The 24,770-nt window shown below is 41.9% G+C and overlaps 1 protein-coding gene across 2 annotated transcripts in view; it reads left to right on the top strand.

The window, feature by feature from the left end:
• DAAM2 (dishevelled associated activator of morphogenesis 2) overlaps positions 1-24,770 on the top strand; it is a 134,959-nt gene that overhangs the window by 22,627 nt on the left and 87,562 nt on the right. For both annotated transcript variants that reach the window (XM_056852408.1, XM_056852409.1), the window contains exons 2-4: positions 4,814-4,903; positions 20,556-20,630; positions 23,673-23,767. In XM_056852408.1, coding sequence (XP_056708386.1) covers positions 4,814-4,903; positions 20,556-20,630; positions 23,673-23,767 — 260 coding nt within the window. The remainder of the gene's footprint in view (positions 1-4,813; positions 4,904-20,555; positions 20,631-23,672; positions 23,768-24,770) is intronic.

Consider the following 24,770-nt stretch of genomic DNA (forward strand, 5'->3'; position numbering starts at 1 on the left):
TCTTCAATATATGTCATTGGATCCATGAATAAGAAACTAGGAAATCTGAATAAGGAACTGGGAACTAACTGCCTTGACTCATGCCTTCTGGGATAGGAAAGGCCTGGAGCCTACAGTGCAGATTGTGGGCCCTCAAAGGCCAAGCCTCTCTCAAAGAGTGGCTGGAGCTCAGGTGCACAAACTGTGGTAGAAAAGATTGAGAAAAGGGGTCCCTCCCCTCCCAAACCCTGCCCTCTCCAAGTTCCGCTCCAGGAATTTCCCAATCCACAATTGGCAACCCCGTGACAACACTAGTCTTGGCAACTGCTGGATTACAGCATGAGTTGTCAAGTTGTGCTCCGCCAATGAGAAGAGGTGGTCGGTTCTTATGATCTTAACTAATGGCTCATTGGCTAAGCAGGTGTTCTGTCATCACGATTCTCTTCCCCTCCATCCAGCAATAGGCTGGGCCTCTATGAAAACCCTTGACTTGCTCTCAACAGCTGAATTAAGCTTCCCAATAAAGCTCTTGTTTATGTAGCGCGCTGCCAATTTCTCCTATGTTTTTACTGCACACAGAATAAAATCCAGTTAGTTGTTTCTCGTCTCTCCTTGCCAAGTAAACAATAAGTTGGCGAGTTGTTTCCATAGAGCAGTGATGCCTTTGTGACGAATTTTTGCTGAGGCAGTCCCAGCTCATAGCTTACAAGAGTGCATGCAATCCCGATATGATATCCACAACTGCACCAGTCTGACCCCTTTCCACGCACTTGGCCTTCTGCTGAATTCTGTTCACAATGCCTTACATGCAGTTTGCTGTTCCTCCCTCTCTTTCCATCCCTCCCTCCCCCCCAAGAATGTCATCCTGGCTCAAGCGTTCTAATTGTGTATTGCAAGAATAAAACTCCTTGCCTCGCTTGGCTGCCCTCTTGTTTGGAAGCTCACTCTAAACATTTCCACATGGGTTGCCCTCTTCATGCACAGCTCTCTCTGTGTGTGTATGCCCCCCCTTCTCTCACCTTGGGCTGCTGGCAATGACCTAGCCTTGTTACTGTTTGTGTTTCTTTTGTACCTTTCTGCTGCTGAAATCTCTGTGGGCCTTTAAATCTGTCGGCAGCCGCTACCAGGCTCAGTATGCAACTTTAGCTCACTGTTTTCACAAGTTTCTCAACTCAGAAAGTTTCCAAATGAGCCATTGTGGAGCTGTCTTAAAGAAGTATTGCCCTTGCTTTAGGGTAGGGCTTCATTTAATAGTTCTGTACTCTTCCCAATGTCACTTTAATATTGCTTCCCCTTGCAATATATCTCCCTGCTACAAAAACGGACGTCTGTGGAATGAAATAATAGCAATTCAGGAAGCAGCAATTTTTCTGTAACAAGACTGCAAAATCCAGCATGGCAGTCAATATGTACCAACATAGTACAGCATTTAATAAACACTGTTTGAAAAAAAAAACCAATGGAATCTGCAATTTATATATTTGTCTGAAATGTATCTGAAAGGAAATGGGAGGAAATGATTTTAAAAGATGGTTTTGTGACACGCTGGAAGAATTAACAGTATTCCCAATCTACCATTTATGTTTTCAGACATGTTTTTATAAGAGGTACCAGTTCACTATGAATGAGATAATTCAAATATACGCAAGCCATTAAAGTTTGGCGGGGACGCTGGGTACTTTGCAAAGCAGAAGGTCTGGAAGTTTCTTAAACCAAGTGTATGGGGACAAGAATGTCCCTGAAAGGCCATGAGAAGAATGCTAAATCAACTATATTTCTACATCATGCCTATTTTTAATGTGGACCCATGATCGATTTTGGAGGAAAACAAGATCAAAGACTTCAAGGTTCCACTGCCATGGTTTAGATGCTACGGTAACTGGAAAGTGAAATTGTGTGGGAATTGAAATCTGTGGTGCACTTGAAAAGGAAGCTCTCGCTAGAGTTATGAGCCAGTGGACTCTTGGCCTGGGGCACGCAGCTGGGACCCAAGCACTATATGCAACAAGTGGAAGAAGGTCTCCCACTACCTGAGCCAGCTTGGTGTAGTGGATAAGAACGGTGGTTTGGAGCGGTGGAGTCTGATCTGAAGAACCGGGTTTGATTCCCCACTCCTCCACATGAGCGGCGGAGGCTAATCTGGTGAACTGGATTTGTTTCCCTGCTCCTACACACGAAGCCAGCTGGGTGACCTTGGGCAAGTCACACTCTCTCAACCTCATCTACCTCACAGGGTGTCTGTTGTGGGGAGGGGAAGGGAAGGTGATTGTAAGCCAGTTTGATTCTCCCTTAAGTGGCAGAGAAAGTCGACATATAAAAACCAACTCTTCTTCTTCTTCCTACATAAAACCAAGGTGAATGTTGCCCTGACACCCCACAAGAGAGGAGGCCCGGTTAAAATGGTCCACCCACAGAGGCTCATTAATCCTACTAGATTCCAGAACGCTCTGGGGGATTTTAGGATTCCAAAGATGTGTTCTGTTGAGGCTGCAGTGGAAACATGGAATGTGAAACTCTAATCTACCCTTTCTGGGCAAAGTGATTGAAAGAGCGATAGTGAACCAATTCCAAGTCTTCTTGGATAATTCATCTGCCTTGTAGACAAAGGCAAAGCCCCTCTGTTGCTCTGGTTGGTTTTATCTGCAGCCTTTGATACAGTAGATCATGCCATCATGCTGGAGACAGAAGAAGATATTGGGATGTGCATTGAACAGATTCAAATCATTCCTCATGGATTGGCTCAATTCATTCCTCATGGATTAGACTCAAAGGGTTGCTATTGGAAACCAGTTGTCATTGGTGTGGGACCTATCTTGTGGGGTTCCACAGGGCGCAGTTCTATCCCTCATGCTTTTCAATCTCCATGTAAAGCCATTAGGACAAATCATTCGTAGCTTTGGGGTTGTTTGTCATCAAAATGCTGATGATACACAGCTGTATATATTCTTATCCAAATCTCCTGGTGATGAGGTAGAAGTCCTGAATTGCTGCCGGCTGCAGTGGTTAAATGGCTAATCATGAACAAATTGAAATAAAACTCTGGAAAGACAGATGCAATGTTGGTTGGGAAGGAGGGGGGATATTGTTCTCCCTACCTTTGTTGGAGTTCAACTGACCCTTACTGACTCAGTTAAAAGTGTTGGGATCATACTGAGTCAAGCTTTGTTACTGGAGAAGCAAGGTAATGCAGCCCCAAAAAAGTCTTTCTGCCTAGCTCATAAGATGGCCCCTTACCTTGATATGGCTGACATGTCCACCTGGATCCATGCCACAGTAACATCAAGACTAGACTACCGTAATGCACTGTACATTGGTCTCCCCTCAAAATCAACTTGGAAACTCCAGTTGGTCCAGAATGCTGTGGCTTGACTATTAATGGGAGCATGCATATTACTCCCATTCTGCAGATGTTCCATTTGCTACCCATCTGTTACTGGGTTCAGTTTAAGGTGTTAGATATCACATACAAATCCTTTCATGGCCTTGGCCCCTCTTATTTGTGGGATCTCCTCTCTCCCTGTGTTCCGCTATAACAATTTTGATCAAGTCATCAGGGGCTTCTGCAGGTACCAACCTGCAAAAGGGCAAAATCAACAAAGCAAAATTGTTGGAACTCACTGGGGCTGCCTGTTGGGGCCATTTGGGATGTGGCTTCACTCTGAAATGGAGCTCTTCCTGGGTGAGCAGCCCCGACCGTTTCCACCTCCACCACGTAGCAACGGATCCAATTTGGGGAAGATACACCTGCATGCCTGCCTTTCTTTTTTGGGGGGACCCCAATAAGGGGTCTTGTGGTTGAGTACCACAATGGATGGCCAGCTCAGGTGAAGGGACCACTCAGAGATTTATGTCCTGGCGGAACCACTGTTTCATCACTCAGGTTTGGTCCCCAATACTCAGGTTGGGGATTGTTTCATCAGCTGACAGGGTGGTCACCCGATGCATGGATCTGCCCCTATGCCTCACCAATGCTCTATCTGCTGTAGCCAATAAAGCTGTGGCCTTTGTTAACCCAATTTGCTGCATGTGTGTTTTATTCTCCTCCCTTCCATTTCCCTGCCATGCAGCGTTTCCCCTAGGGCCGCAACTGCCCATACGTGTGCTTTCTCCTTTGTGGCTCCCACCTTGTAGAATGGCCTGTCTGAGGAGGTCAGGAAAGCTCCCAGTCTCCAGGCTTTCTGCAAGCTATGCAAAACTGAACTGTTCAAGAGGGTTGTTCTGTGCAGGTAATAGGGTTGCACTGCACAAAATGTTTTTACAAACTTGCTTGCATAAATGAGTGGAACTATCTATACTGCTGTGTTTAGCTTATTGTAAGTAGGATCCTATTTGTGTAGCTTCTGTACCGCTTAATTTGTCATGTTAATATTTATGCTATGTTTCAGTTCTTTCTGGTGGTTCCAGGCTTCTGAAATCCTAATGCATTGGTTATTGAATGTCCCATTTTTGTGATTGTACTGTACTACTACCCTGACCTGGATGGCCCAGGCTAGCCTGATCTCGTCAGATCTCAGAAGCTAAGCAGGGTCAGCCCTGGTTAGTATTTGGATGGGAGACCACCAAGGAATACCAGGTAGCTGTTCAGAGGAAGGCACTGGCAAACCACCTCTGTTAGTCTCTTGCCATGAAAACCCCAAAAGGGGTCGCCATAAGTCAGCTGCGACTTGAAGGCACTTTACACACACACACTGTACTACTGGCTCATTATGTGTAATCTGCCTTGAGTTCCTGTGAGAAAGGCGGACTATAAATAACGTAATTCAATATATTTTTAATATGTTTGACAAAATATTGCAGCCATTGAACATACGTTTTTTTCTTTTGTCATCTCCAGGATGAATTGGATCTCACAGATAAGAACAGAGAGGCAATGTTCGCACTCCCTCCGGAGAAGAAATGGCAGATTTACTGCAGCAAGAAGAAGGTACTGTCTTTTGATTTAGTTAAGTGACAGAATAAACCCTGCAAGGCGGTATTCTTTGACCTGGATGATATGACCCAGCCATGTAAGGCTGGTGATGTTTCAGTGGAGAAGAGGCCTGAACAAGGCAGGAATTAGGACAAAGTGGTAGATGTTACCTTCGAAGCTAACAGGTATATATGTGTGTGTACGTGTGGGTATTCATCCCCAGAGAGTTCCTATCTCTAGATTTAAACACATCCTGCTTCTGCCACATTGAGTGGTCAACTGTGCAGTTGAAGGCAGGTGACTTTTGGATCTCAGTGTTCTGATGATAAGGGAAGCATCAGGCCTAAACCTTGAGTGATAACCTGCATCTTTCTGTAGCTTACTAAGTTTGGTGGTATGATCGATGCTTGAGGCAAAGCAAGGATGTTTGATATTTCTGGTGCTCTAGGTGTTAGCATTTGTTATGCAGATGTCTTTTTAAGAATAACCTAAAGCCCAGTTTTCACTCTCTTGAATCCTCCTTAAAGCACTTCTCCCATGGAGATTTCAAAAGAAATGCCTGGATTTTCATCCAGTCTCGTTTGAAGACATAATGAACCAGATGAAGATCACATAATCTGTTCTGTCAGCACATCTGTTATGTGTGGGAGATGTGGATGGCTGAAACTTAATGTATTGTCTGTTTTGAATTCTGGGGCTTTTACAGGAGAAATCATGTCTTACATTATGTTTGCCCATTGTCATAATTTATTGTGTCCATGTTTTGCTTGACAATGTCTCAGTATTTGGCTTTAACCTCTGCCTGTCACTTTTAAAAGGACTTGCACAGGATCAATCACTGAGTTTGCATGCTAATCAGATTTTCTTGCTGATGCATTTGGGCTACGTATTCATGGCCTGTTTTTCAAGGGAACTTTCTTCTTTAGTATAGGGTTCCCAAGTGCCTGCTTATGGCGGGCAATCTATTGGAGGTTGCTCGTGTTGCCTGCCGACTCTCAGGTGTCGGTGGGCGGGAACAGGCAGGGGAAGGGAGGGGGAGCATCTGCTGTGATGACGTCATGATTCCAACTGGGGTGCCCGGGGAAAAAGCAGCCCCAGACGACCACTGGAACGAGGGAAGCAGTGAAGGTAAAACAGGCTGCGAGCAGCGCCCGCCATCCTGCCTCGTGCGAAACAGCTGATTGGAAAAAACAGCTGATTAGCGGCAAGGCACAGGAAGGCACAGGGAGGGTAGTTGGAGGGGAGGAAACAAGGCGCGTGGCCTTCCTCTCAGGTTGGTGGCTGCTGCTGATGTTCTTAGTGGCCATCACTACTCACTCAGATCCAGATCTGGCATTGAGGAAATCACTGATCTAATCATTGTTTTATGTTCATGTCTGCCTCTGTCAGACAAATGCTCAAATATACAAGCTGTTGATCATTCAGATCCCATTGTTACTAAAGCCTTTTTTTAAAAGATAGAGAGCCAGTGTGGTATAGTGACTAAGGTTTTGGAGAAAGACCCAGGGTTCAAATCACCAGTCTCTCTCTCTCTCTCTCTCCCCCCTCCTCTCCTTGGAAAAAGGGCAGTATATTAATGTTATAAGTAGATATTCAGAGTGGAAAAAGCAACATGATCTGTTCCTCACCTACATATGTTCCTTGGAGTGTGTGCATAGACCCTACAGGTATGTCCACACATTCAGGACACCTGCTTCCACAATTCTGTTCCTCTTTTTTCTTCCCTTAAAGCACATCCATTGTATATGCTAATGGCTTGAGTAAAAGGGGACCAATCTTTTCTTGGTGAACTACATGAGCTTGTCGACGTATGCTTGCTGATGTTATGGAACTCCTTCTCAGGATTCCACCAAAGGCCCGACATTGCACTGGAGAATATCCCCTCTTGGATAAAACTCTGAAATGTTAACCCTGTTCTAAAGAACATTAGCAAGGATAAGAGTTCTGTTTTTTCTCTTGCATGCTCTAACTTTCTCAGTGTAACTCACAATTTCCGTTATGTCATGCTGGCTCATTTGTTTATTTTAAGAATAGAGGTCGTTGAGGGTCAGTCCCCTTGAAATTATATATTTATTTTTAAATCTGAAGAATTTCTTTTTATACCATGGGAAAGGCAGAAAATATTTGTAGTTTCTCTGCTTTTCCCTTTTAAAAAAACTCAGTGCAACAGATGTCTGAAAGATTTCAGTCACTGGAATAATTTCTCTTAGCAGTTTGGGTCAGGTTTCTAAATATATAGTTCCAAGCTATGAACACAGTTGGTCAGCGTGATTTGATAAGCCTATGTGAAATAATAATTTCAACTTGAGTAGATAAATTTGTGCTTGTTTAGAGTACCTCAAGTGGTCGATCTTAGGCCACTCAGGGTAACATTTGTAGGAGGCCAACCACATGGTCAGAGTGACAACCTGGGATGTGCACTGAACAAAAAAAGGGGGAGGAAACCCAACCTTAAAAAAAAAAAAAACTGGGTACCCTAGGTTGGGTAGAGAAGGTAAAACTGTATAATAGAAAAATATTTTTATTTTAAGGCACTGCTTTACCAGGTTGATACTTGCACGCACGCTTTTTTGAGAGACCAATACTGCCCAGCATAGAACAATTTACATGTATTCTACCTAGAGGGATTTCAAATTTGAAATTTTTAATACATCCCATACACATGCCTGGGCTTGTATAAAGTTATCTATCAATCTATGGTCATACATTTGTATATTACTTGTGTGTGCATTATATGTGTTTTTATTTGACCACTGATGAAGGCCTGTAGATGGTGTATCACACCAATGGACATCAAAAAGATTGACAAAGCTTATGATAGCTGAAGCTGGAAATGCAAAGAAATAGATGAGACTTATTTTCATATGTGGTGGACTTGTAAAAAAGTGAAGAAATTCTGGATACAGATTCACCAAGAAACGCAGAAGGTCTTGAAAACCAATTTCCCTCTAGACCCTGAAGCGATGTTGTTGGGACTAGTGCTGGAGAAGATAGACAAAGACCATAGAGATTTGTTCAGCTACATGATTACAGCACCGAGCTTAGTTTTGGCCGCTACCTGGAAACAAGAAGTTCCAGAAATGGAGAAATGGCAAGACAAAATGGCAGAATATGTGGTGATAGCCAAACTATCCAATCTGGTGAAAGGCAGAACAATGGAAGAATTTCAGAAGAAATGAGCATTTTATTTTGATTACATAAAGTAAAAAGCAGAATTTAGTGAAGATGGGGGGAAGCATCATGATAAATATAAATATAATAATATTAAGGCAGTAGAAATATTGTATACATGAGACAGTCAAATTTAGAGTAGTAAATGAAGTATAAAAGCGAGATTTTGTAGGTAAGAAGAATTGTATTAAGCATCAAGTACTAGTACTGCTTTGATAGATAGCCTGGAAGGTATTAAGCACTATGTATTAGTATTGCACAGATAGCTAGCCTGGGGAGCAGTGGAAATAAATGACCAGTATGACCTGAGCGACTAATTCAAAATGAAATCCCTGAAAGATGGTTTATACTGTATGTATGTGAATGTTTGTTTGTTTGTTTGTATGTTTGTTTTTGGAAATTTTCAATAAAAAATTATTTTGAAAAAGAAACGCGTATGGTCAGTGTGGTTTAAGTCTATCAACCTTATGAGTTGCCAGTGTACCTTGTTTTATCATTTTTAATGTTTTTAACCTGATATAAGTGCCTTAAAATAAAAACATTTTTTCTATTATATAATTTTACCGTCTCTACCCAACCTTAGGTACCCAACCTATGGGTTGTAGCCATGTTGTTGGCTTTACCCACACAATTTCCTTCCGATGTTATTGGGAGCAGCACGAGAGCAGACACACTGATATAGAACCCATTAGTGAGCATAATATATGAATGGTCTAAATAGCGTAATTGTTTGAAGTTATCGTTACGAAGCAAAAAGGCTGTGCCTCCCAATGCTCCCATTGATATTATACACTATGATTAACATTCTCTGGCTCAAAATGGGATCTGGGGTGCTGTTTCATACTGCCAAGCTATCACTGTGGGTGAACTGCCCTTAAAATCCTTTTATTTTTGATATTAAAGTCTTTTTTGTTTTATTCCTAAAAGCAGTGGCAAGCTGATGCCCAAGAAAGCATCTGTTTGGTTGATCCCTGCTGGGTACTCTGAGAGTTCCAGGAATCTGCTGGATTCTATAGCCTCATATATAAAAATGATGGGGGGGGGGTCCAATTTGGGGATTAACTACTTGGACTTTCCAAGCTTGTTACCTGTTCTGAGCAAAGCATATGTTCTGAGCATATGTTCTGAGCAACAAACCAGGTGAGCAGGCCAATAGCCGAGTTGTAAATGGATAGGACAAGGAGTGAAAATGGAAGATCACATGGAAGATGTTTTTCCCAGTTAGAATTTGCTAGGATCAGAGCACGTATCAGCATTTAAGTAGTACAATGTGTAGAAAAGGAGGGGTGTATGTTCCCGGTGTTATAAAGAGGATGTAAAATGAGGCTGTAGGACTGAGTGTGGAGTTGAATGATGATGTTAATGGCAAGAGACAGCAGAGAAAGGAAGAATAAAATGAGAGGTTCTGGTTGTGTACACATTGCATTGGAGGTGTTGGCAAATCATCTGGACTGAAACTTTAGAGAGGCAATTGAAGATGTGGGATTAGATGGAGGGGGAAATCTTGATGTCATCAAAGCAGAGGTTGTTCTGGAAGCCAGAGAAGTTATTCCCAGGGGAAATGTAGAAGGAGAGAGACACGGAGCAGGTCAAGAACAGCATTTGGAGGATGTTGGCAGAGAAAGAGGCTGTATGAGAGGATGTGTCACTGTCTGAGAAAGTGAGCAAAGTAAATTTTCAATACTTGTCATACATACTTGTCATGGACACTAGGGTACTATCTGACCAAGATTAAGCACTTTAAAAAGTGGAACATGTGATCACTTGATGCATCTGTTACTAGACTGAAGCACTTCAGACTGCGGATCACATGCTTTAATGCTCCTCTGCATTAAAAGTCTTTGCATCTTCAACACTAGCTCAGTATGGGGAAGGGTTCTAGGACAACCTTCTCTGTAACAAGCTTGCAGCTGGTTTCCCCTTTATTGCTTGTTGAATGTTCATAAGTTGTCTGCCTAAAAGATACTAATGTAAACCACTAGACTAGTGTGAATTAAGTTGAAAGAATGATAAAGAAGTCCATATATTTTATATTTCTAGTCTGCCCTTCCCCTAAAGAGCAGGAAGGATTTCTGCTGCTTTAAAAACAAATGTTTTTGAGCAGTAAATTAAAAGTTAAAAAAAAAATCTCAGTGTCTGAAGCTCAGCTATTTCCCTATCTATACAGGGACCTCTACGTAACTATAAAGTTCAATGTTTCTTCCAGAAGATGCCTTTGTCAGTTTTATAAAGGGGCACTGTAAGTTGCTAGGCACTGTAGGTCAGTCATCAGGGAGGCCAAAGCTCAGAGTGAGCTGAGGCTGGCCAGGGAGGCTCGCAACCACAAGAAAAGCTTCCTTTGTGAGGAGCAAACACAAGGTAAGAGGCCATAGGCCCAATGCTGGGTGAAAATGGAGAAACTCTGACAGAAGACAGAGAGAAAGCAGAAAGGCTCAGTGCCTATTTTGCCTCAGTTTTCTCCCTGAAAAAGAGAATGGGCTCATCTAGAGATGATAGTAGGCAAGCCAGGCTGCTGGTTGACATGAGCAGGGAGGTAGTTGAGAAGCACCTGGCTGCATTGGATGAGAACAAATCCCCTGGGCCAGATGGTATGCGCCCAAGAGTGCTCAAAGAACTTTTTGAGGCCTCACATCAAAAAGGATGTGGACAGAAAGGAGTGGGTGCAGAAGCGAGTGACAAGGATGATCAGGGGGCTGGAGACCAAGCCCTACGAGGAAAAGGCTGAATGAGTTGGGAATGTTTAGTCTGGAGAAGAAGATGTTGAGGGGGGACATGATTGCTCTCTTTAAGTATTTGAAAGGCTGTAACTTAGAAGTGGGCAGAGAGCTGTTCCTGTTGGCAGGAGAGGATACGTCTCACAATATGGGGTATAAATTATGGGCAGAAAGGAAGACATTTTTTATAGTAAGAGTAGTTCAGCAGGAAGACATTAGGAAGACTTTTTAAATAGTAAGAGTAGTTCAGCAGTGGAATCGACTGCCTAGGGAGGTGGTAAGCTCCTCCATTTCTGGCAGTCTTCAAGCAGCAGCTGGATGAACACTTGTCAGGGATGCTTTAGGCTGATTCTGCATTGAGCAGACTAGATGGCCTTTATGGCCCCTTCCAACTCTATGATTCGATGATTCTGTCTTCAAGCATATGTACATGCATGTATCAGGGTTCTCAGAAGTATGTCCCTAGGGGATGAAAGTTACAGGTTGTCCAAACTTGGTGTATTTGCTGCAAGAAACAGGCATGTAGTGCAGTGATTTTGTTTGCTGCTTACGATGTGGAGCTGCCCCAGTGTTTTCTGATTCATGTCAGCCTTGCAAATAGGTTGAAGTGGTGGTTGTCCACCTTCTTTAATTCACTTGAGGAATTCACTGCCAGGAGATGTACTGATGGCCATTAGTTCAGTTGGACTTAAAAAGAGAATTCAACATGTTCATGGAGGGTGCTTCCACCCATGACTATGAACTATGATAACTAAACGGAACCTCCACATTCAAAAGTGGTAACGCTTTGAATACCACAGTTGGGGGACAACGGGGGTGGAGGGAGGCTTTGGCTTCCAACCCCTGCTTGTAGGCATTCTGGAGACATCTGGTCGGCTGCTGTGGGAAAACAGGATGCTGGGCTACATGAACCATTAGGCTTATCCAGCACGACTTCTCTTATGCTCTGCTCTGGTATGTGAGGGACTTTTAAAAAGTATAATATACGGCACAGTTTTGCAGTAGTTAAGACTTTCCCAAAATGGGATTGTATCCAAAAACCTGTGGAAAGGTCTGCACCAGATACAGCGACTGTAAAGTTTAAGCCTGTTTTAAATGCTGCAATTACATAGTTTATTTAAATCAGCGTCTGAGGTCTCTGAAAATGCTTGGTTTTAAGAAAATATGACCCTGGTCTTCAGATTTCACATAATGGACCCAGACATTAGCTCCATCTAGAACTGGGATACTGAGCTCTTTCTGAAGCCTAGTTGGTTTCTCGGTAGCCCCTGCTTTCTTTTTTTATAGGTGCGTGTGAGGGTTAGGAACTACTTTTATTTATACTTTGGCTAGTTACAACTAATTCATTTGAGACGGAATGATTGTTTAAGTAACGTAAGAGTTGGGCTCATTGTACGTGTGTATAATGTTAAAAGAATGCATAACTCTGTCAACCGACATGTTCTGGAAAATGTGATGAGAAGAATTTTGAGGAGCAATTGAGATAACTGTGGGTTACGTTTTATGTATACTTATTGCCTCTGCATTTTGGAGAAAGTGATCTCTTAGCAATTGATTTGATGGAATTTTTCAGTGCTGATTGCCCTGTCTCGATGGTTTATGGGAAGGTCTCTAACAGAGAAACTCAAAGATAATTAAAAGTTAATCTTTTTGTATTTTTTCGCTCTTTTACTGAGATAGGCATCTGTCTCTTTTATCCTGTGTTGCCCCCAGGGGTTCAGGGCAGCATACTAGGGATGCTCGAACTCCTGTAGGTTGGATCACCTCATAATCATTCATTGTGAATATATCACTGACTTCTCAACTGATTGGCAAACGCATTTGCTGAAGAGGTGGCAGCGGCAGCTTTCAGCCACTAGGCAATACCACCCGTTTAGCCTTCTCTCTTCCTACTTTCAGGCACGGTGTTTGCCCATTTCCTTGGATTTTGTGATCCATTGTTTGCTTTATTTGCCCCGTTGCCATGGAAGAAGCAGATTCATTAGTCCTGCTTGCCAGTGGTAAACTGGCAAGATTGGGCGGTTTGCGGCACTAATGAACTAACCCCGAGACTGACTCACCAGACTCACTACCTTTGATTATGGTCACTTCACATGGCAAATTCATTCATGGCAAAGTTCAAGGCCCTTTCTATAGCACACGTAGTGCTTCTTTCCTGCTTTTATTATCATAATATCATTGTGAAGAAAGATTGGGGAAGTTGGACTCAAGATCACCCAGTAAGTTTTGGTGCTGAGTGAGAGTTTGAGACTTGTTTGTGGGCTTCCTAGAGGCACCTGGTTGGCCACTGTGTGGACAGGCTGCTGGACTTGATGGACCTTGGTCTGATCCAGCATGGCCTTTCTTATGTTCTTATGAACCTGGGTCTTTCAAATCCTCGTTCAGTAGCATTAACCACAATGCTGCCCTGGTTCTCTTTGTTATTGTGTAATCATAGGACATTTTCTTCTAAACTTCTAATGGGGCTGAAATTGCAACCTCTTCATGGTGACTGTATATAATTGGCACGATCTGATTTGTTAAAAAACTAATAGTTTTAATGCTTTCTTTCCCTCCCCACTGTAAGATTGGTTAAAGCTGAGCCAGGAAAAGATAAAGACATTTAAAGGTCCGATTCTCCCTTCATAGGATAATAACATAAGCTAATAGCATAAGCTGAGTGGTACAATTGCTAAGGCTTGTTGCAAGACTTAATTATTGACTGATGGAAATGCTAATCATATTAAGCACACAAATGTTGTCCATTGGAGAGAAACATTTATGTTAGTTGATCATGCTGCAAATGAGTTTGTTGAAGGATTCATCAACCAGCTCAGTAGAAATTTATGGAAAAGTTCGCACGCATCCCTTGTCTAATTCTGGAAGGGGCACAGATGTTTGCTGTTCTTCCATTGGGTGCCTTTTCCCCCTAGGAAACCTTGGAAAAAATGTGTATGTTAATCCACAAAACTCTAACAATACATTTGGAAATGCTAATCATGCATTATGACAAATGGTGCTGCAACCACATCTGCCTACTGAGTAACTTGGCCCTGCGGGTCTGCCCTGTTTCAAAACCACAGCCTTTTGTGGCCTGGCTAGCTGGGGGGTGGTGGGGGGTTGAGAGCATGTGTGTGAGTAGTCTTAAAAAATCATGACTTTGTTTCAGCTCTGGTTATAAATGTTACTGTGTCCCACAGGATATTGCACACGTTGTGCACATGAATCAGAGAACCCCAGACAGCGGAAGTGCCATTGATTGCAGCAAAATAAGATGGCTATCCTTTATTTTGAGAAATATTTTGTATTTCATAGATTTGAAAACAAAACGCCAAATTAGACTTTGCAGAACAGGGACAGCAGAAGAAGAGTTCTGCTGGATCAGACTAGTGGTCTAGTTGTCGTTTTCCCACCTCCATTTCACAAAGTGGCAGGCTCAACTCCAGGTTTTCCTGAGCCCTGGGCAAGACCTGAAGTGAGTCCCCCCCCCCCAGTTGTCCCCTCTTTCCTGCTGCTCCTCCTTTCCCACTTCAGAGCCTGGGTCTCATTCCTCTTCTGTTTCTGGAACTCTTGCTCTACTGGTGCTGCTGCCACTGGTGAGGGAAAAGGAGAGGATGAGGGAGCTGGAGGCTGGCCAGATGAAAAGAAGAAGTAGGATCGACTCCAGTAATCAAGATTTCTGTCCCCCTGCTGATGCTAGGACCCTGGCAGATGCCCAGTGTTGCCAAATATGAAAAGTCGATGAGAAAGAGAGGTGTGGGGAAGGCTGGTGGGAGGGAACAAGATAGGGAGATGGAAATTATCCACTCTGAAAAAGACAGAGTACAGAGATCCGGAATGTGGAAGCTCTCTTGCTCTGAGAACTTGCTATATACTTTAAAAAGACTATGTTCGTAACGCCACATAGCTCCTAATGCCTGTGCTTGCTAGGGGAAGGACAGGGATTTCCCCATTTTCCCCATTTCACCTAGTGAGCAGGGCTACAGAGAGATGGACAAGAAGAGACAAATCTGAATGTTCCCAAGGAACTCAGCTGATCTCGCAGGCCTCTTCATTCCTATCTCTGCTTTAGTCTTCAGTCATGATTGTGATACTGACATTTATCTTTGGCTGGCCTTGAACCTAACCAGTGATGGTCTTGCCTTCAATTTTTAAAAAGAACAATGTTTTGATTCTTCCAAATATCATGGGAAAATATTAATGGCTGAAAGCACAATGGACAGATGGTTGTTTTTCATTTGTTGTGGTTCTTCTGAATATCTGAGGGACTCTGTGAAAATCAGTTTTAGATGCAGCAATTTCGCTCTCCAGTCCCAGTTTCCATGCTGGAATGGGGCCTGTTGAAAGTTAGCGGCTTTATTTGTAGAATATGTTGAATGCATTGCAGTTGAATGATATTGGAACACTGTTCTCCTAGTGGTTACTGAGTTGTTACTCTGGTGAAGAATGAGACAGCTGCTTATAAATTCCCACAGATTGACATCTGTTTTTGAATTTAATATTTACACTGTTCACTGGGAGTTAAAGTGGGCTTGGCTCTAATATGTTTCTTCTTATGCAGTCTACTCATACAGTTGGGTAATTATTTCCATATATTCACATCTATGTGGCTTTGGAGAGTAGGACCCTTGCGTTCCTTCAACGTCTCCTGGAGCATGAAAGGATTTTTTCACCCATACTAAGTTGTCTTGCAGCCATTTGACATAAGATTTTCCTTCCTGATCTAGAAAACTGTGTGAAGTTTTGTGTTTGAATGGAAACTGTTCAATCTCCCTACAGAATAGTAGTTTGAATTTGATTTGGGGGCCTTTCCAGATGAATTCTGAAGCTTTGAAATGTTCACCAAGATGCTGGCTATGGGAAAGATTGGATGAGCCATCTTCAAATAGTTGATGATGGCTAGTTCTATCTCAAATGCATCCCAGACTCTTCTGTTGCCAGGACTGCCCTTGTGTTTGCCAAAAGGGAGTGCCTTGTATTTGGTGGAGAGAAACTCTTGTGAATGTTGAAGTAGCTAATGAATGTTGTCTGAATACATTTCTCTAACACAAATTATCATTTTCTTTGAATAAACTCTGAAGCCATGGTAAGTTTGTACACTTTGAACAGTGCCCCTCATTCTTATTTTAGCTTTCTAAATCTAGTTTTTCTAAAGCTTGGATGTGGGTACAGAGAAACATATCTATCAACATAAAATGATACTGAGACCTAATCTTGGGGTGGGGGGGGGTTCAGAGATATTCATTTTAATTTTGCCCATATATATTCAGCAATCTTAGCTAAAATATAAAGTCTTGAGGGGGATCATTTGTTTTTTCCCCTCAGGGAATCTTGCTATATTGCAGATACAAAACACATCAGAATTTGTTAAGGAACAATTGGGAATTGCAGGATAAAATTAAAACCAGTTTTTACCTGGCTTGATGTCTGTTTGGAATTCTACCTTGGAAGAGATATGAAAGTCCCCAGTCATTAGCACTGATCATTTATGTGTACGGATGCAGAATGATCTTGTGTGTTGTGTGTGTGTTAAGTGCCGTCAAGTCGCTTCCGACTCATGGCGACCCTATGAATGAAAGTCCTCCAAAATGTCCTATTTTTGACAGCCTTGCTCAGATCTTGCAAATTGAAGGCTGTGGCTTCCTTTATTGAGTCAATCCATCTCTTGTTGGGTCTTCCTCTTTTCCTGCTGCCCTCAACTTTTCCTATCATGACGGTCTTTTCCAGTGACTCTTGTCGTCTCATGACGTGACCAAAATACGACAGCCTCAGTTTAGTCATTTTAGCTTCTAGGGTCAGTTCAGGCTTGATCTTACTTTCCAGTTTATAGGTTTGTGTTGGAAAATTGTATTTTATGTTGGAAAACTATACCTCCAAACACAATTAGCTAGGGTTACCAACTTCAAAGAGGAGACTGGAGTGTTCCCAGAATTACAACTGATCTCCAGACTACAGTGATCAGTTTCCCTTGAGGAAATGGGAGCTTTGAAGGGTGGACTCTGTGGTATCATATACCCTCTGAGCTCCTCCCCCTCCACAAACTGGGTTCTCTCTAGGTACCTGTGTGTGTGTGTGTGTGTGTGTGTGTAAAGTGCCGTCAAGTCGCAGCCGACTTATGGCGACCCCTTATGGGGTTTTCAAGGCAAGAGGCTAACAGAGGTGGTTTGCCAGTGCCTTCCTCTGCACAGCAACCCTGGTATTCCTTGGAGGTCTCCCATCCAAATACTAACCAGGGCTGACCCTGCTTAGCTTCCGAGATCTGACGAGATCAGGCTATACCATGCTGCCTTCCGTCCCTCTAGGTACCTCCCCCCCCCACCAATCTTTGGAAATTTCACATGTCAAGCATGGCAACAATTATCTCCTTTCTGAATCAGCGAACATGCACAGTTTAGATCTTAAGTTTTAGTAGGTTGGTCTCTGTATTCTTGTTTAAATTAAAGCCTTTAGAAAGGGGGCATTTCCCCACACCCCCAACATTGCATATGATGTTTAGTTACTATATTTAGTTTTGGATGTCCTGGACTTACACACCTTAACAGGAACACAAATCTAAACCTATTGAACTGCAAACTGGGTGTTTTCTCTCTCATGATGATTTATAATTAGGATACAGTACAAGCCATAACCTTTTCTGGAATGACCTTCATTTAACAAGGTGCAGATTAGCTGTTTTCATATATTGAAGGCAAGATAAGATTATTCTCTAAAAATAATGTCCTGCTTATTCTCTGTATTATTATGTATGTGTTAGAATGATCTAAAGATAGGCAGCTAAGAAGGTAAAGGGCAAGGTCCCCTGTGCAAGCACCGGGTCATTCCTGACCCATGGGGTGACAGCACATCCCGACGTTTACTAGGCAGTGCATTCCCCAGTCATCTTCCCTTTACCCCGAGCAAGCTGGGTACTCATTTTACCGACCTTGGAAGGATGGAAGGCTGAGTCAACCTTGAGCTGGCTACCTGAAACTGGCTCCCATTGGGATCGAACACAGGTCGTGAGCAGAGCTTGGACTGCAGTGCTGCAGTTTACCATGCTGCGCCACAGGGCTTATAGCTAAGATGGCACTATAGGTAAAACTATAGGTACTTTCTGCCATTATTCTCAATTCATAAATTTGCACTTTCCCAAGCATCTATGGAAAGAAGTAAACCAATGAATGCAACAGCTGTAGTTACCTCAGCACACGTAGCTGTTGATCTTTGTAACTCTCCCTTTGTCCACAACTAGGATTTGAAGATATTTTGCATGTTGAACTCAGTGGGTTCTGCCATCAAAATATCTGCATGTCCCACCGTATTCCAGCATATTGGTAGCAGACTTTACCCGTAGTTCTAAGGACCACTGATATTTTCCCCTGCACATTTGCCGCAACATTTCTCTTTATTCCTTTCTTTTGAATGTGCCCAGTCTGTAAAGTGGGACTGTGGGGATACTCGCATGGAAAGCTGGATGACATTTCCCCCCAATGTACTAACTATGCATTTGTAAAATCAGAATATTTCTGATTAGTGATTTTACATGCCAGCCAGAAATACTCTTAGGATGCTGATGGGATATTAATTAAGGGATACATATTAATTATTTAAGGGATGTAATTAATTATTTAATGGCTGTGTAGCTGTGCTTAAAAAAGTAATGGTGATTCTTCTAAATGACGGTATCAACATTTGTTGGTGCTGTGGGGTACAATACTAACTACTGTTGCATGAAGAATGATGTCCCTAGAATGCACTAAATATTGATTGTTTGTGCAGTTGTCTGAGATGCAGTTATTTGATCTAATTCCAGACACTTTGCTTTGCTTTAAAAAAAAAATTCTAAAACCACTACAGAATGGTATGTAGAGTGCTATTAGGGATCAGTAAATGTTTCCTTTTTCATCGTTTTTAAATATTATTTGATATTTTAACTATTTCAGTTGCTGGCTTTCCCCTTGTACATTTGTTTGAATTGTGTATGCGTGTTATGTAGGGGTCAAATGAAAGTTCATAGTATTTATACAAACAATGTGTATCAAGCACAGTATTCATGTAATGCTGTATATTGGTTTACAAAGAATGTTGAAAACATCTGTACATGTTACGGGAAAATCTGATTCAGGGAGGGGGAAAAATGACCTACAACTTTTTTTCTTTTTTTTTAAGATATTGATCTGCACAAAAAAGGAATACAACTGAAACTGAAATTTTGGGGGGTCAAAACACCAGGCATTAGAAATTTGAAATCATCTCTAAACATAGCATTTGATCAGAAAATTGTAGTTTAGCTACTACTGCATCCTTTGCCTTTAGAGCTTTCTTCGCATGTTTCAAGGAGAGGAGAGTTACCAATTGAGAGTTATTGATTATAAATAAATAAAACAGCATTCAAGGGCAATTATGATGGACAGCTGAATACTAATATTTTGTCCCGGTCATGAAACCCTTAATTGACAGGGGATTCAAATAGAATTTTGCGGTTGGGAGTTGAGAGAGGCAGTTGGGAAATGACAGTTGGAGAGTGACAGTTGAAAACTGAGAGTTGGAGGTTGATAGTAAGAAGTTGACAGTTAGAGGGTGGCAGCTGAAGTGAGAGGAACACAATTGTATGTAGGATCTAGAAAGATCCTGTGTGTGGGAAGTGAATTGAGTATCCTTCCCTAAGGGAAATAGCTCCAAAGAAAAGGAGGTGATTTCTGCTGCCACCAACTTTAGAAATAATGTTTCAAAGAAAGTTGTCAGTTCAACTGAGCAGTGACTGTCAAATGTTAATTCTTTCAAAAGTAACAAACATCTGTCTGTGAAACCTATCAGCTACATTCTGAATTCAAAATATTTGTTGTATATAATTGTCCTAAGTTTCCTCATTCCTGTTGTTGTGTTACCTGCCAACATTATTCTTAAAACCTCCCTGGCAACCTGACTACCATTTCTCCCAAAGACAAAAATAAAACAGTTTTGAGTTCTTAATTCATTCATTCAGCCTCTCTTGTGCCATATTTTGATTTAAACAAATAAAAGGTTTTTGGTGTATTCCTCATCATCCTAAGTGTGGGTCAGAAAAACAACAAGAGACAAGTCATACGTCTTTGGAGTGAGTGGGTTGGTGAGGAATAATATATTTCATCTTAGCAACCTTGTCCCATGCAACCTTGTTCAGGCTACTGTTGTCCTTAGACATTTTTTGGTATGTGTCTTAATGGGGACTCCCTTGCCATCTTGGTCCTAGCTGGAATATTATGTCTTCCACAAATGTGAACTAAAAGCTACAGTTGTCCTTGAAAGAGAAATTAGAGTAGAATCTCAAAGAAGTTCAATCAAAATGATCCCCCCATTTAACATTCCTCCCATATTCTTCTTGAATACTGGGTGACACAAACATATACAGCCTGTTTTATGTCAGCTATACTGGCTGCCAGTATATGTCCAGACAAAATTCAAGATGCTGGAATTAACCTTTGGAGCACCTTCATAGCATTGGCCCCACATACATTAGAGACTGCCTCTCCATGTACCAGGCCCTATCCTTGAGGCAGGCACTGCTTTAGGTTCAATATGTGCATTTTTCTTTTGAGAAGTGGGGTTCTGACAGCAGTTCTTTGAATCTATAAAATGGACTGTCTCCAGAAATCCATGGCTATCTCCTCTTTATCTTCTTTTAGAATATAAGATGTCTACCTTGTAATGTGAATATGTTATTTCTTAATGGTTTTGTTCTATTGAATGATTCCATGTTTTAGATTTTGAGCGTTTTTATTGCTTATTTTGTAAGCTACCTTGAACTTTGACAATGTTTTAACTCTTTCTTTTTCCTGTTTCAGGAACAAGAGGATCCTAATAAACTTGCTACAAGCTGGCCAGACTATTACATAGATCGTATCAATTCCATGGCTGCCGTGAGTAACCCTTGTGGCTCAGCAGGACACTCTGTGAAAACTTGCTCAGAAAAATAGCAGGATCTTTGCTAGCTTGTGCTATCACAACCTTCAACCGTTCAAGTGCCAGAGCAATCTCTTCCTGGGTAGCAATGTAGAAAAAACAGAGACACCGTTCCTTCCTAATACAGCCGAGGGCAACAAAGAGAAAGAATAAAAAATCCCAGCCTTGTACTGAATCATATTCTTCCTATAACCTGAATCCATTCCATTTATTTACTAGCTCCTTTGACCAAAGGTCTCGAGCTTAACCATGACAATAATGCACAATACAACACCAAATAATCAATTTACAATACCCAACATATACTTAAGGTTAAAACACAGTAGAAAACAATTACTAAACATGGCATCACTAATACCCCCTGAACCAGCCTCATTGAACTGAAATAATTCAAATCACAAAATTTGTTTCAACATTCAACTTGCAGCTTACATGCTTATTTTATTTTGACGTTTGAGCGACATCACCTCCGCCAAAAATCTTGCAACAGAACTAGTAATATCTCCCATTATGTGGGATATCACCCAGGACTCCAAGGGAAGTTTGTATTTAGACAATTTTGGGGTGATCCAACACAACTGAGGAGCTGACCAGTGCTGACAAAACAATAAGAGATGGTGTAGAGTCAAAATATCTCCAGATTTACATTCACAAACTCGATCTGAGTAGGGAATTTTCGCAAAACGACCTGACATCTCTGCAGTTGGATAAGCATTTAGTCTAGCAAGCATAAAGGCATATCTATGGCCTGGAATTGTCAGCAAGCTCACATAAGAGGGCACGGTCTCAGGTGGGGGAATCCCCAGTGCAAGGGTAGAACATACGCGCCTAGCACAGAATGTGGTGCTAACACACTCAAGATTTCTCACCCTTGACCTTACTAATTTAAGTGGTTCAGAGAAGTTTAAGTTGTTAAGAACTAATGCTATAGCCTGAATCAAGAGAAGAGGTGGACATGGACCCAGCTACTTGACACTGCCTGCCTGGTCACCCTGGGAGAATAGATCTTGGCTTCTCTTGGTTCATTTTAGCAAATGAAAATCATTATGCCTGCCTGCGCTCCTTTCTTTCTTCTTCTTTCAGCAGTGTGAGCATGTGAATGATTCATGCATTCTTCTTTTTGTGTTTGGTAATCAAAGTTTAACAGCCCAAATAAACCCTTTCCCTGCTTTACGGGGGAATAGAAAGTTACTTTTACTACAGACTGTTGCTTTTGGAAGGTTGTCAGTATTTGCACTCAATATATATATATTTGTACTATGTAAGGGCTTACAAATGAATGATAGCTTCAGAAGCAACTATTTAGAATTTAAAACTGTACTCAACTGCACATATGGTGTCTCTGTGTGTGAGAGAAAGAAAGAGAGGTCATCAATGCAGTGTAATTGATGCATCTCTTTTCCTTGTATTGAAAATAATTTTCTTGAAGCACAGCAGCTTGACGGGAGAAAGGAAAATATATTTTTCAGCACATCTCACAGCTGGATACTAACTGTGCTTGGATAACTTTCTCACACCCACCTATAGATGATACTCTTTGCATTCCTAAAATAGGGTACAGGCAGATAAAAAGGGAGGGAAAGGAGATAACTAGGGATATATATTTTTTTGCTGTATGCTTTGTTAATGATAGCGGCCTGGGAAATGATAGCGGTAAAGGGGCACCCTAAAGAAAGATTTTATTTCTATCATGCTGAGGGTTGCATGAAAGACTTATGTTTGTAAGATGTTGTTAGAAGAGCATTGGAATAGTGGAACAATCCTGTTCTTTTATTTTTATTTTTAATTAATTTATTTTTTTCAAATTTTTAGCTCGCTCTCAAGCCTTAAACACGGCTGGGCTCAGGGCGGGTTACAACAAATACATTGCCATAAAAACAGTCACTCTCATAATTAAAACATTGAAAATGTCAAAACAATAAAAAAAATTCAGATCAATGGCGAACATCAGCAACCAGTTGTTGAAAAAATTCAGATCAGTTCTATATAATAAAAGGGTGGTGGGTGGAGGTAGGGAGGTCAGCAAGCTTTCAAGCTCATGCTATTTTTCATGATGATTCAAAATGCTCCTAAAAAGGCTTTCCTGCATTGCATTGGTCATTAAAATTCACATCTTCCTTTACCAATTAGGTGATGAGATTATATAGCCATCTTGTCCAGGAGGGCCAGCAAACAGGACAGAGAGGCCTTCCGTTGATGTTGCCTCCTAGTGCTGGGTTTCAGCGGTTTTCTGCCTCTGAATATGAAGGTTCTCTTTATTCACCAAGGCTGATAGTGATTGGTGGGACCTATCCTCTGTAAATCAGTTTAACCCCCTTTAAAGCCATCTAGGCTCGTGGCCATCACTGCCTCCACTGGCAGTGAATTCCATCGCTTAGTAAATTGTTACTGAGACATTTTGCTCGTCCATGTTCTGTAGGATCCTACTACTGAGAGATGGAATATATTCAGCTAATTTCAACCCCAGTACAGTACAAACACATCAGCTTGTTCAAGGCTTTTCAAGACAATGTTTGCAAATTCTTTAGGGGGGGAGAAGAGTTGGATTATCTACTTTTAGCAATTTTTGGATGCCTTAAAGTGGCAAACAGGACCAATTATCCGTCAAGTTTGTTGAGCAAAGATATTGGATAGTCCTATTTGGGTATCTGAGACTGACAAATTATAACAATACGGTCTCAGGGTGGAGAGGCAAACTTTGCAGCTATTGGATCCACACCAACAACTATAACTGGTGATAACACAATGTCCTTAGTTATGTAGTGCATTTTTGATATGTCAGTCTCTCTAGTTATGTTAGACATCTATAGTTGCGAAGAAAAGCATAATCTCTGTTTAAGCCCATCTCTACCCAGCTTTATTACTGTAAACTTTACTTTCCTAGAGAGCAGCTAGGCTGCATATCCAATTTAGCCTTTCACTGATGAATTCTAAGTTCTCAGTAGCCTCAATTTCCTCTGATCACGATAAGTTACGTTTTCTCTCCCTGTTCCAAACAGATGCAGACCCTGTATGCTTTTGATGAAGAGGAAATGGAAATGAGGAATAAAATAGTTGAAGACCTGAAGACAGCTCTGCGGACGCAACCCATGAGGTAATTATCCATTCCCATTGCCCACATCACGTGCTTCTTGAACTGAAATCAGCTAGGCTAGAGAAGTATGGTGTTGTCTTGAAATCTCAGGAGATGGTAGAGGTGGGAGGGAGTCTGTTTCTGTTATGACTGGATATATTTTCTTTTCTCTTTGAGGTTAACCAGCGTGGAGCTATTAAAGAGAAGCTTAGGGAACTTGTAATTGTTCTTTCAAGCCAGCAGCTTTCATCTGCAGTACAGGACCATGTTTTTCAAACTTTCTGTATTATAAACTTCTTTCCTCTGAAATTACGTGATTGTTCCCTTAAAGCTTATTGAGTATATACATCTGGTTTCTGCAGCTCTGTTCCCAGTCATCCAGCTCACTCCCCTCCCCCCTTAGTCTTTCTGCCTTCCTTCTCTATCACTTTCTCGGTTGGTTTCCTTCATGCCCTTTTTCCTTCCATTGTTGTATCTGAATGTGACCACACACCTCACTTCAATCAGTTCCAGTGGCTGTGAATCACACTTTGTGAAATATCAAGCCTTGAATATATATAAGCTATTAGCAATGAAGTATGAGTCCCGTGGCACAGAGGGGTAAGCTGCAGTACTGCAGTTAAAAGCTCTGCTCACGACCTGAGTTCGATCCCGACGGAAGTTGGTTTCAGGTAGCTGGCTCAAGGTTGACTCAGCCTTCCATCCTTCCGAGGTTGGTCAAATTAGTACCCAGCTTGCTGGGGGTAAAGGGAAGATGTCTGGGGAAGGCACTGGCAAAGGAACCGCGTAAACAAAGTCTGCCTAGTAAACGTCCGGATGTGACATCACCCCATGGGTCAGGAATGACCTGGTGCTTGCACAGGGGACCTTTACCAGCAATGAAACCTGCAACATGGTTTGTACGCCTCTCTTAATTTCTTCTGATGGGGGCCGCTGGGGAGGACGATGTATGCGCTGGGCTTGCCAAGTAAGCCCCCCCCCCGCTCCTGATCTAGGCTGGCGAGCCTGCTGCAGACTTGCCAGT

This window comes from Euleptes europaea, chromosome 7 (genome assembly GCF_029931775.1).
Source record: "Euleptes europaea isolate rEulEur1 chromosome 7, rEulEur1.hap1, whole genome shotgun sequence".
NCBI classification, from domain to species: Eukaryota; Metazoa; Chordata; class Lepidosauria; order Squamata; family Sphaerodactylidae; genus Euleptes; species Euleptes europaea.